We start from the raw sequence: 13,273 nt of genomic DNA on the forward strand, positions 1-13,273 counted from the left end.
GTGTATTTGCATGTGTGTGTGTGTACGTGTGTGTCTCCTCGTCCTCTACGCCTGTGCCCACGCGCTGGTCGCCCTTTGCGCTGCTGAGCAGGTCGGACGCCAGCCTGTACTGCGACGACGTGGACATCCGCTTCAGCAAGATGATGAACTCGTGCAAGGTGCTGCAGATCCGCTACGCCAGCGTGGAGCGTCTGCTGGAGAGGCTGACCGACCTGCGCTTCCTCTCCATCGACTTCCTCAACACCTTCCTGCACTCCTACCGCGTCTTCACCACCGCCGACGTGGTGCTGGACAAGCTCATCACCATCTACAAGAGGCCCATCAGCGCCATACCGGCCCGGTGAGCACACGCGCACACACACACACACACACACGCACACACACACACACACACACACACACACTCACACTGGTGCTGGACAAGCTCATCACCATCTATAAGAGGCCCATCAGCGCCATACCGGCCTGGTGAGTACACACACACACACACACACACACACACACACACACACACACACACGTGCTGTATTCACCAATGCCGACGTGGTGCTGGACAAGCTCATCACCATCTATAAGAGGCCCATCAGCGCCATACCGGCCCGGTGAGCACACACACACACACACACACACACACACACACACACACGTACTGTAGACACCACCGGTGACGTGGTGTTGGACAAGCTCATCACCATCTACAGTACAAGAGGCCCATCAGCGCCATACCGGCCTGGTGAGCGCCCTGGATTATTAGCACAGCACGCTTGTAGCACACACGCACATGCACACATACACAAACACACACACACACACACACCTACTGTATACATTCTCTTACTCTCTCTCTCTCTTTCTCTCTCTCTCTTTCTCACACACACATACACATGCACACACACACACACTCTCTCTCTCTCTCTCTCACACACACACAAACACACACCATCACTAGGATGGCAATACACATTCCAAACGTTGCCTTTTCTATTTGACACAAACAACTGAAGACAAAGCACTCTAAACTGCTCATACGATCCACTAAAGGAGAGAACTTTACTCTATCTCCCTGTGTGTGGTGCTGGAGCGCTCTCTGACACAGTGAACTGTGCGCCAGTGGTAGCTAGGGTTTATGACTGGACGTGACTGCTGATGGGTGTTGTTGGCGGGCGGCTCCGTCCTTGTCTGTGGGTGGTCAGGGGGAGAGAGCATCACAGTGGCCTGGCAGGTCCTGCTGGCCGCTGCTTTCATTGCTGGATGCTTCTCTGAACCATATGTATTCCCCCGAGTGTCCATTTTCCATTTTCTCAGCACAGAGTAACAGGTTTTTTTTACTGTAAGTGTGTGGTGTGTATGTGTGTGGGGGGGTTGTGTGTGTGTGTGTGTGTGTGAGGGAGAGAGAGAGAGAGAGAGAGAGAGAGAGAGAGAGAGAGAGAGAGAGAGAGAGAGAGAGAGAGGAGGGCTGGTGATAAGGACTGCAAAGAGGTGGCAGTGGTGTGTGTGTGTGTGTGTGTGTTCTGCAGTAATTGGGTCCAGTCTCTCTCTGTCTCTTTGTCTCTCTTTCTCTCTCTCTCTCTCTCTCCCTCTTTCATAATCTTCCTCTTTCCCCTCTTTGTCTCTCTGTCTCTCTTTCTCTTGCTCTAGTTCTCCCTCTTATATCCTCCTGCCCCCCCCCCCCCCTTTCCTGACTAGAGTATCTCAGCGGGGCTCTGTCGCTGTCACCTTAGCAACCGGCCACTCTGCGGCAGGACCCCACCCTTGCCGTCGTCTGCAGAGGATCTGAAGCATCAAATATTTAGTGGGCACATTTTCGTGCCTCATTCTAGCCACCACCTCCGATAGATGACCCCCCCCCTCCCTCCCTCCCCTGTCCCCATGCTGGCCCCCCCCTCAGCGGAGCGGGGAGAGGCGGGAGGCGGCGGCAGGGCCCCCCTGGCCGCGTGCTCCTCCTGGCAGGCAGGGGACCTCCCACACACCCCCGCATGCTGCAGCACCCACTGCTGGGGATGCTGTGATCTCTCCGAGGGCCACCCCCGTTCAGCTGCTGGTTCTCCGGTTCTCCCGTCCTCCCACCCTCTCTCTCTCTCTCACTCACTCTCAATCTCTCTCTCTTCTTCTCTCTCTCTCAATCTCTCTCTCTCCTCTCTCTCTCTCCCTCTCTCTCTCTATCTCTCTCTCCTTCTCTCTCTCCCACCCTCTCTCTCTCCCTCTCTCTCCTCTCTCCTTCTCTCTCTCCCTTTCTTTCTCTCTTCTTCTCTCTCTCTCTCTCTGTTCTCTCTCTGCTCAGCTCAGACTGTCATGAGAGGGGCTATTTCTGGGATAAGCATGATGACGTGTGGGAATGGCTCTTGCGTTCTGTGTGTGGTGTGTGTGTGTGTGTGTGTGTGTGTGTGTGTGTGTGTGTGTGTGTGGGTGCATGTGTGTGCACGCAGGCATGTGTGTGTGTGTGCGTGTGTGTGTCTTTTTGTGAGGGAGAAGTTCTGTGCAATGCAGGAAAATCTAAGGGCTTGCAACAATAGCTGTGTAATTGGCCTCCCTGTGTAAATGGTGAGGTTTCCTCTACTGAACCATGCATACTGTTAAAACAACATGCTGCTTTGCAGTGCGTGAAAGAGCCCAATTGTGTCTCCGAACTGCACTGGGTGAACTAAAAAACTAAAAATGGTTAAAATGCTCCATGGAGCCAATGAACCTGTGTGCTGTCTGTTCCATCACCCAGGTCTTTGGAGCTGTTCTTCGCCAGCAGTCAGAACAACAAGCTTCTGTACGGCGAGCCCCCCAAGTCTCCCCGGGCCAGCCGCAAGTTCTCCTCCCCACCGCCCCTCGCCATCACCAAGACCTCCTCCCCGAACCGGCGGCGCAAGCTCTCGCTCAACATCCCCATCATCACGGGGGGCAAGGCGCTGGACCTGGCTGCCCTGAGCTGCTCCTCCAACGGCTATGCAAGCATGTACTCCACCATGTCGCCCTTCAGCAAGACCACGCTGGACATCAACAAGCTCTACGTGTCCAGCACCATCGCCAGCAAGCTCTCGGACGAGGGCGAGGCCAAGGGGGACAAGGCCGAGGAGTCCGCCTCCTCCGCACACGGCAAGCAAGGTGAGCAGGCAAGGCTCTCATGAACGGCAGAGTTGGGAGCAAGTGTAAGCCAGCTATAAAATTATGCCACTTGGATTGATTTGGATTATTATTATTTTATTTTTTTTGCTGTTTGTTTTCCAGTGGTGTTCTCAAATATTTATGTAAAAAAAGTATGCTATACCACTAAAACAAACCTGCTAGGAGAGATTTTTTGAGCTGCCATACATACTGTAGCATTTGGTGTTGTGGGCAGTGGTGACGTTTTCAAAAATGTTTTTTAAGGTCTTTCTTAAGAGGCTTCAAAGGCCAGATCAATCAACTGACTTAAGATACACAATGAAATGTTAAAAGAACAGTGAATGAATTCCGTTTCAGTGACTAGGGGTGCGTAGGGTTATTTCTCTTACTCGACCGATGCTCTTCCAAACCGTGGCCTTCATGTCTCTGCAGACGGATCTGTACGGGAGGAGAACGACAACGACCAGCCCCAGAGCGACGAAGCCGAGGCCGAGGCATCCCCCACCAAGTCGCCGACCACGCCGAAAAACGTGAAATGCAAGAACTCCTCAGGTAGCATACATTCTGTCCCAGACGCCGCGGCGATGTCATTATCGCTCAGTGACATGAAACAAGAGCACCTGCATCCCATGCTGACAGGCCACCTGCACCCAGCCTCTCCGCCAAAAGGCAGGATTTATCAATGGCACAAAATGGCAGACAAGCTCTGCACTGCTTTTCAAAGAGACACAAGCTATGCAGGTTGTTGTTTGTCTTATAGTAGAGGGGCTGAGATAGGTATTGTCCATAAACACTTAGTTTGTTAGTATGGTTTAGTAAAAAAGGAATCAGTCCGTGTGGCGTATATACTGTAGGGTGTCTTTGCTGTGTTTGTCTGGGCATATCTATCGACGTAGGTTTGAACTAATTCTGTGCGCAGTGATGGAAGTCCTGTGAGAGACAATTCGTGTATAATCTCATTTGCTGTGAGGGAGGGGAAAGGAGAAGAGATTGCAGGGAAACGCCACAGCAAGCGTGAGTAGGTGTTTGGAAAACTTGCGCCATAGCAACCGTGGCTGTGTGTTCTGTTCCGCCCCCGGCTGAGGGGTTGTATGAGTGCATTGCAACGGCACTCTCTCTCCCTCTGCTCCTTCGCCCGTTTTTTTTTTCGTTTCTCTCGACGGAATTCAGCAAGGGGTCAGAGGTCACGGACATCGCAAAGCAGCAAACAAATTGGGCTGTGTCTGTGTGCACAGGGCAAAAGGCTATGGCGGCGTACTGCAGTACGGTTGCAGCACACGTTCTGCATGGTTGTTGCATAAAAGCAATACGGTATCAGCCTTGGAAACATGGATCCGTTTTGGAGTACATCTTTCTTATTTCAGAGAGCGTGTTTTAAGCACTTTTATTGCTGGCACTAGCTGCTATTTTTAGACACAATCATTTTGAAAATCAAAGATCTTCCCTCAGTGGCTGTGAAAGCCAGTGCAAAGATTTTATGGGCCCTGTTGCCCCCTGGTGGATATGTCTATACTGCAGGCAGAAGAGCCTCACTAAGCCCCATGTAAACAAGTGGAAATTATAGCTGTTTGATGTCTTCAGTTATTACAATAGGCACACTTTGGCTCAGCAGTTTGAAATTCCAAGTATTTATATAGCCGTATAAGTATTGATTTCACATAACTGAAATAATTGAATATTATGGAGATCTTTTGATGTGCAGGAAAATATGAATTACCCCATTCATTTGCACTGTAAATAAGATTGAAGACATCACAAGCCACTATACCAAAACTGCTGGGAGGGATTTTTTCGAGCTGCCACTAAAGATAGCGGTGTTGTGGACAGTGATGACATTTTCCGAGGTCACCATTTGAGACTCGGCCTCAGCAGCTGTTAATGTCACTGCCTCCATTACTTCTACATGGGATGATCTCTGTCCCTTCTCCATCACACATGCCGCCTCTCCAAAGGTGATGGACAGCAGCCGACAGGGAGATGGGGACGTGGATCTTTTGGCTTCATGCCATGGCATGGCCCAGTCCCTTATAGAGGCACTGGCTATCTGTTGAGACCCCGCGGAATAGTGCATGCTCCATGGATTTTTTTGGTGTGTATTTGTGTGTGTGTGTGTGTGTGTGTGTGTGTGTGTGTGTGTGTGTGTGTGTGTGTGTGTGTGTGTTCGCGCGTTGCACTGTAATCTACCAGCAGAGATTCAAGATGAGATGAAAACCTTGTAGCTAAAGGTCAACACACTGCTGTTATGAACCTGCGTGTATTAGTTCTAGTATGCGGATGTTCTTTTTCTTCTTCTGATACAAGAAATAGATTTGAAATCTGCGCCAAGCACTGTTACTGTTTGACATTATAAAAAATGTTTTCAGCACAATTTAGACTTGAGCTATCGGCAAAAAAAACAAAACCATTCTGTCTCTTTTGGTGTCTGCTGTTCCTGCTGCAGAGTTCTCCCTCTTCTCCTACAACAACGGCATGGTGATGTCGTCCTGTCGGGAGCTGGACAACAACCGCAGTGCCCTCTCTGCAGCGTCTGCCTTCGCCATCGCTACGGCCGGTGCCAACGAGGGCACGCCCACCAAGGAGAAGTACCGCCGCATGTCCCTGGCCAGCACAGGTAGCGGCCAGCAATCTGATTAGCAGCGGACAGTAGCTGCAAAGGGCTCAGGCCACAGGCACTGCAATCTATATCAGCCAAAGACTACTGTATACACAGGGGCTGCTGAAATGGTTTATGGAATAGGATAGAATTGATCAGAAGTTTTAAATGTTAAGATTAAGTGATATTAAATATATATCACAGAATCGAACTCCCAGATAGAAAATGACTGTAAAAACATATAGGAATGACTTGTCCTGTACAATACTTGCATGTTAAGTTTCATACTAAAATGCTATAATGCCCTCTAACATAAGTCATCTGTGAAACATTTTTAAGTTACAGTATACAGTATGATTGGGGCCATTAGTATGCATGTTAACACACTGTTACACTACCGTAATTTCCCAACTATTAGCCGTGGCTTATACATTGATTTTGCAAAATTTCTTCAGGCACAAGGTTGATTCACGGGGGCAGTAAATACGGTGTTAATATGGTTTCGTTTCATTTAAAACACTGTCATGCGGCTTATACACAATGTGGCTAATACAGAGGAAATTGCTATATACAGAGAGAGATAGAGAGAGAGATAGAGGGAGAGAGAGAGAGAGAGAGAGAGAGAGAGAGAGAGAGAGCATGGGTGAATTGTTCCAAAGATGTTTCATGTTTGAACCATTGCTCTCAGGGTTCCCCACTGACCAGAGAAACGGTGACAAGGAGTTTGTCATACGGAGAGCAGCGACCAACAGAGTCCTCAATGTACTGAGACACTGGGTGTCAAAACATTCACAGGTACGGTTGCTAATTCATCCATATAATGGCTTAGTAACATAGATGAGATGTACAATATAGGTTCTTCTTTATACAGAGGTGACAATGACATAGCCCTTCAAGCGTCAGCCAAATGTAATGTAATGTAATGTCTGGTGTCATGTCCTTGCTAGGACTTTGAAAGCAACACAGAGCTGAAGATGAAGGTCATCAGCTTCCTGGAGGAAGTGATGCATGACCCTGAGCTGCTGACCCAGGAAAGGAAAGCTGCGGCCAACATCATAAGGTAACAAGTGCACATGTTCAGTTCAAAGCAAAACAAACAAACAAGCAAAGCAAAGCATATGATATGATGTCTCTCTTATCATTGTTATTGCTCCATACAGAATTATTTTATGTCCTCTGATTATCATGTGTTTCTGTTTTTCTTCACAGAACTCTTACACAAGAGGATCCTGGTGACAGTCAGATCACCCTGGATGAGATCATTCAGATGGTCAGTCTCACAGTAAAGAGTACATTTAGATGATTAGAAAATAGGATAAAAACATTGAACTGTAAATATGAATGCCCCCCCGCCATCATGTTTTGGGATGATTTGCCATATAAGCAAATGCAATTTCCACTTGTCTACCATTTCCACCAGGGCAGACATTGCATCCACACAGTTCATGGAAATGTCCTGTTTTAATTAATTATCTAGTAAAGATAAAAAAAGAATATCAAGATCCACATAAATGTTATATAGATAGTCGGCTGCCTAGATCATTGAGCTAAAACAGTTCATTATAGACCCTGCTGTTAGAGTGTTGTTGTATGGTTTAGGTGATGTTTGGTGTCTGCTCTTTTCATAGGCAGAGGGAGGGAAGGCAGAGCCCTTCGAGAGCCACTCTGCACTGGAGATTGCAGAGCAACTCACTCTTCTGGACCACCTGGTGTTCAAGGTCATCCCCTATGAGTGAGTAGAATTCTGGAGAGTCTATGGAATGTTCTTAAATTCTGAGGCCCGATTCACGCCAAGGATACGCGACGAGACGAAACGGAGTTGCAGCGGTGTGAATTAAATATTGCACGTCGTTGCAAGTCGTCGCAGGCTGTCGCAAAGCATTCAACATCTTTAGTCGCAGTTGCAAGGTTTTAGAACGCCGCAGCTCATCTTGTTGCGAATCTTTGGTCTGAACCGTACTTTACACCCTCTGACATGAACAGGAATTTGCCCACTACCATCTGCACGCACACTCATGCACATTAGCTGTCTATTATGAGTATTACAGTCTCACAATATTATTATGTACACTATTATGCCAGTGTTAAAATGCCAGAGAATGCATGAAATAGTCTTATCTATCTGACGTTATGTCCTGAATTTGATTTGTAACATACTGTAGGCTAATGGGAAAAGTTAGAAGTGGCTCACAACTTTGTGTCTGAAAGGGGTAACCTATTAATGTCAAAGCTGTGCCTTTTTGAGTCAGTGGCATAAATCTACGCCACACAAAATGAACCTCAAAAATGTGAAGTTATAGGTAAGCTACTTTTCGGGTTCACTCACTTTGGGCTTGTAGTCGAGGTCGTTTGCTGGCATCATCAGTGTCTTGACACTTCAGAAATCGGCATATGTGCATTTTAAAAATCCATTCATTAGCCAAATCTGTGACATGCGTTGTAGTACAGTATAATGACTGTGACTAAGTTTTGATGCAGCCTGCTGCCTCCTGCTGGCTCCCGCAAGATGATTGGTCACTTACTCTCTTTAATGCAGCACAATATGGACAACCTGCATCTTGTGCATATGGAATTAATAATATGAAACTATAGGCAGGTGTAAAACGTATAGGCTTAATTTAGAAGGCTTTAGAACGGCAGGTTGTTTAGAGGTGGATAAACACAATTCAGAGGTGCATAAGCACAGTTTAGAGGTGCATAAACGTTACTTCTGAAATTCAGGACATGTGTAAATGGTGTTAACATGCATTTAGCCTCCACTACAGTCCTGCTTATTGATTAATGATTAATCATTGCTTTGTACATTCATTCATAAGTAGCCTAAACCAACAGAGACATCATATCCTTATCATTCAATAAATGGTCTTGAGTATCTGTTTATCTTTTTAAGACTAACAGACATCGCGCAATGCATATACACAATACTGTACATTACAAAGCCTACACTGTACAACATGGTCAGGTTAGTGTGCTGTACTGTACATCATCAAGATGTGTATGGACTGTAGGGTTAGAGCTATTCCTTGCGAATACTTGGTAGTTGTAGTAGCAAACGTCTAGATATTCTTAGTCATTCAGAAATGAGGCAACAACCTCTTTTGCGCAAGAATGAGTAGTTTTTTTAGAGGCAGGGACGTTGGAACCAATTTCTGTTCAAATGGATGATTGTTTGCATGATATCTATATCGCACACATGAGTGCATCTTTCATCTCTCCCTTTTTCCTCCCAGAAAATGTTTCAAATTCTGGTTGCTAAACATACCATCTTAACCTTGTGGTTGAGACAGACAGAAATGTTAAAGACTGGCCTGTCAATGTGTTTCAATGCCTTATATTTTGAACATAGCTTAATGTCTTCTGAAATAATGAATGAGAAAGCCTTTGCTGCTGAAAAGCAAATGCTCTTAACGTAATTTCCCTTTTTTAATGTAATTTTCCCTTTTCTCTGACTTTGCAACTAGAGTTGAGATTGTGTGAGGAATTGTTTTGACCTTACTGCTCTGTGTCCTGCAGGGAGTTCTTTGGGCAGGGTTGGATGAAGAATGATAAGAACGAAAAGACACCTTACATTATGAAAACTACAAAGCATTTCAATGATGTGAGTATACTCTACATACACACACAAACGCGCACACACACACACTCACGCACGCCCGCACGCACACACACGCATGCACACACACACACACACACACACACACACACACACACACACAGACACACACACCTTCATTACATTCACATGTACCTTCATTACATTCCAGTACATGTGAACATATTCTTCTAATCCATTTACTCCTCCAGCAAGCTGAAAGTCTCTCTCCTTTTCTGTTGATCATAAAAAAGATAAGCAACCTGATTGCCACAGAGATCCTGCGCTGTGACGACGTGATCTCACGGGTGGCAGTGATGGAGAAGTGGGTGGCGGTTGCCGACATCTGCCGCTGTCTCCATAACTACAATGCCGTGCTGGAGATCACCTCTGCACTCAACCGCAGCTCTGTTTTCCGGCTGAAGAAGACCTGGCTCAAAGTGTCCAAGCAGGTGAAGAGAGGAGATTCATTGCCATTTCTATGAAAATGTTCATGACCAACATGTTATATCTACAGTGCTGACAAATAGTACCCATAGACATAGTAAACATAGTACCCTGTGCATCATACATAAAAAAGGACATTTACAAATGGAAATGAACATGATTGTACATTTGCATTGAGTTGCTAATATCAAGGCAAACCAAACGTATAAATATCAGTAACAATGTAACATTGACGATGTAAGTGCATAGCATAAAACTAGTCATAATTTAAGCAGTTTGGTGTCTAATGACAGAATCAGTCTAGACATATTTTGCGTTCAAGGAGTCTGTCTGTCCTCTTCACTGATAGCAGAGCAGTGCTAAGATGGGTTTGCTAACAAGTGTGAAATGTTCCTATCCTCCAGACTAAAGCTGTGATTGACAAGCTACAGAAGCTGGTCTCATCTGAAGGGAGGTTCAAGAACCTGAGGGAGGCTTTGAAGAAGTATGTGATTCAATTCATGTCTGATTACTGTAAACGACCATAAAATAGGCTCATAAGAAGTCTAGTGTCTAGTGTATGTGGTTAAGGGTAACGGTTAAAGGTATGTTATGGTAAAAAGGTTGCTTGACTAATCAAAAAAGGGAAGACCCAACTAAGTCAAAATCCCCACCATTGTTTACACAGTTCACAGTTGGGGTGGAAAACAGACGTGCTCTTCTCTGTCTTCAGTGTGATAATAATGTTTATGAATAACTATTGTATTCAGCTCATCTGAAGGACACATTCACAGTGCAGTGGTTCTCAAACGTTTGTGAATATGTATGACATGTAAAACTTCACCGTTATGCAAATTGGGTGAAAACAGGTTTCCTTGCTTCCCTTTTGAACTGTCAAGCAGCTGTTGTGTATTTGTGTCCAATTCCTGTAACCGATATCCTACTGAATAATTTCCCTACCAGCTGTGATCCTCCCTGTGTGCCATATTTGGGTATGTACCTGGCGGATCTGGCTTTCATTGAGGAGGGCACTCCTAACTACACAGAAGACAACCTGGTCAACTTCTCCAAAATGAGAATGGTCAGCATAAGGGCAAAAAAATAAATGCACAAATTAATTTAATTTCAAATGCTAAGAAAAGATGCCAGTATCTTATGGATGATTTGCTTTTATTTGTAGATCTCACATATCATCAGAGAAATTAGACAGTTCCAGCAAACAGCCTACAAAATTGACCATCAGCCAAAGGTAATGTTCTTTTTCAGTATTCTGAAGCAATTCTTGGCCAGAAACCACCGATTGTCCAAACTGCTGACTCATGGCACATCCTTTGTCAATCTCACGGAAGTTTTGAGAGTTTCCATTTCTGATGAAAAATGTTGTTGTTTCATTTCCCCCTTGTGCAGGCGGCTCAGTATTTGCTGGATATCAGCTGCGTGCTTGATGAAGAGAGCCTGTATGAAGCCTCTCTCCGAATTGAGCCCAAAGTGCCCAACTGAAGAGGGGGATAAAGCTCCTTGATCGCACGCACACAGTGTACAGAAACTATATCATATGCGTAAACAATAACTTGTGTTTAGGTAATGTACAACATATTACTCTTGTATGTATCCTTGTTTTAGAAGATGTGGGGAGGGGGGGAGAGGAAACATCTCCAGATGTTACCAGTTTGAACGTGTAACTCTGCTGTCTCATCCGTTGTTGAAGATATTATGCCTCTCTCTCTCTCTCTCTCTCTCTCTCACCCTCTCTCTGTCTCTCTCTCTCTCTCTCTATTCCTCTTTCACAATCTCTCTGTCTCTCTCAGCAAAAAAAGTATAACGAAAACAAAGCAAACTGATATTAGACTATATTAGGTTTTTACAGTTATGGCAGTTGCAAATTTAGAATTTAGACTGGTCAAAGTATAAATCCACATGTTACAACCTAAATTGATCTACACCTTTATCTGAAGTGAATGTTTGCACTTCCTGCATGGTCATATGACCGTATAAGGCCCGTCCATGGAGCAGAGGAGAACTGTTATGTGTATTTGCATCCAATGTAGCAATGCTATGCTCTGATGAAGTTGCCCATAGCACAAAGAGAAACAACTGGATATTTTACAACATTTGAGAGCCTACAAGCCTTCAAACGACTTTAAAAGGTTCTTTACTTTGTTTGTTTGGTCATGAACTAAACTTACTAATTTCAGAGAGGCCCTTGAAATCATTGTCCACCTAAGACATTTGGCCTCCACGGGTAGTCAAACATTCAGGCATACCCACATATTAGCATGCTGTCTATTAATGTGAGCAATGTAAAATTCAAAATGCTGATGTCCAAATCCCCATCTGATCTCTTATGTTTAAGATGAGATTGTTGTTTGTTTAAAGGGGACAGCTGTCAGTGCAGTTGCATGAGATCTTTCACCTGGTTTTACTGATGATCACCAAAGGGAGTAAAATATGCTGCAGTAAATAAATAGATGTGTCTTTTTGACAGTTTTTTTTTTTTTTTTTCAAAATATTGGGCCTAGTTGTAAAATCAGTTTTACCATTGATTTGCTCACTTTATTTCTTACCTATGTGGGCCTTGTCTAGAGGAACTCCAGGAGAGGATAGATAGATAAATACATAGACATTAAGTAATGCAAATGCACTCAGTCCACAGTCATTGTTTGGGCCAATCTGTATCTCTCCATCAAAAAAGTTATCTAGCTATTGTATAATAAAATGACAATCTATGTCCTTCTTGCTGTTCCAGTGATTGTGGAACGTGACTGTATACCACTTTGTAAAATGCATTGTCGTTTAAGAGTATGATCAAAACTAAGGGAATGAACTGCTTCGCCTGCAGCAAAACAAAGGGTATTTTTGTAGTCTTAGAATAAGGGGAAAGGATTCTGCATCCTTACCAGAAAATGAAAAAAAAAAAAAAAAAAAACGTATTTTGTACAAATGCTATCAAATCACCAAACAAAGATGTATTCTGTATATTTTGGACATGTAGCCCTACATATTTCTTAATGTGTACCCCTGTAAAGCACACCTCTTTAAAGCATATCCTAAGCTTACACACTCAAATGCTATGATTTGTGATTTTCAACCATGATCTAGAGGTAGATGACAACTTCAAAGTGTTTTGCATATACTGTAATCCTGTCTATAATCACTCTCTTAGCAGGAATATAGTAATGTAGTGCTTATTCTGTGAATATTTGTATGTATTTTTACAATGTACAGTCTAGAACACACACAACGCTCATGTGGCAGGCATGCAACACTGTATCAGCCAGAATCTTTGAAATGACACATATATATAGAAATATATATATAAATATATACATACTGTATACACATCTACGTGCACATACTCTTATAAATGATATATAAACATACAAACAAACGTTTTGCTGTTAGCAATACCCAGTGGTATGAGAATTATCTTTCAACCCTTAAGTTTATTTCCACGGCTTGAGAAACTATTTCCAGTTTTGTAAGAAAAAATATTTAAAATAACTATTGTATGTTTCCTTATTACCTCTTGCTAATAAATCTATTCTATCTCAGGGGGATTTTGTGTCCGT

The 13,273-nt window shown here is 44.3% G+C and overlaps 1 protein-coding gene across 1 annotated transcript in view; it reads left to right on the forward strand.

The window, feature by feature from the left end:
• The window catches only part of rasgrf1 (Ras protein specific guanine nucleotide releasing factor 1), a 37,351-nt gene extending 24,092 nt beyond the window's left edge, over nucleotides 1–13,259 (forward strand). The window contains exons 14-27 of the mRNA XM_062548255.1: nucleotides 92–340; nucleotides 2,714–3,093; nucleotides 3,526–3,645; nucleotides 5,534–5,704; nucleotides 6,375–6,481; nucleotides 6,634–6,746; nucleotides 6,896–6,956; nucleotides 7,315–7,418; nucleotides 9,200–9,284; nucleotides 9,533–9,730; nucleotides 10,130–10,209; nucleotides 10,668–10,785; nucleotides 10,885–10,953; nucleotides 11,112–13,259. Coding sequence (XP_062404239.1) covers nucleotides 92–340; nucleotides 2,714–3,093; nucleotides 3,526–3,645; nucleotides 5,534–5,704; nucleotides 6,375–6,481; nucleotides 6,634–6,746; nucleotides 6,896–6,956; nucleotides 7,315–7,418; nucleotides 9,200–9,284; nucleotides 9,533–9,730; nucleotides 10,130–10,209; nucleotides 10,668–10,785; nucleotides 10,885–10,953; nucleotides 11,112–11,204 — 1,948 coding nt within the window. The 3' untranslated portion in view covers nucleotides 11,205–13,259. The remainder of the gene's footprint in view (nucleotides 1–91; nucleotides 341–2,713; nucleotides 3,094–3,525; nucleotides 3,646–5,533; nucleotides 5,705–6,374; nucleotides 6,482–6,633; nucleotides 6,747–6,895; nucleotides 6,957–7,314; nucleotides 7,419–9,199; nucleotides 9,285–9,532; nucleotides 9,731–10,129; nucleotides 10,210–10,667; nucleotides 10,786–10,884; nucleotides 10,954–11,111) is intronic.
• Nucleotides 13,260–13,273: the final 14 nt, after the last annotated feature.

This window comes from Sardina pilchardus, chromosome 10, assembly GCF_963854185.1.
Source record: "Sardina pilchardus chromosome 10, fSarPil1.1, whole genome shotgun sequence".
In the NCBI taxonomy this organism is placed as follows: Eukaryota; Metazoa; Chordata; class Actinopteri; order Clupeiformes; family Clupeidae; genus Sardina; species Sardina pilchardus.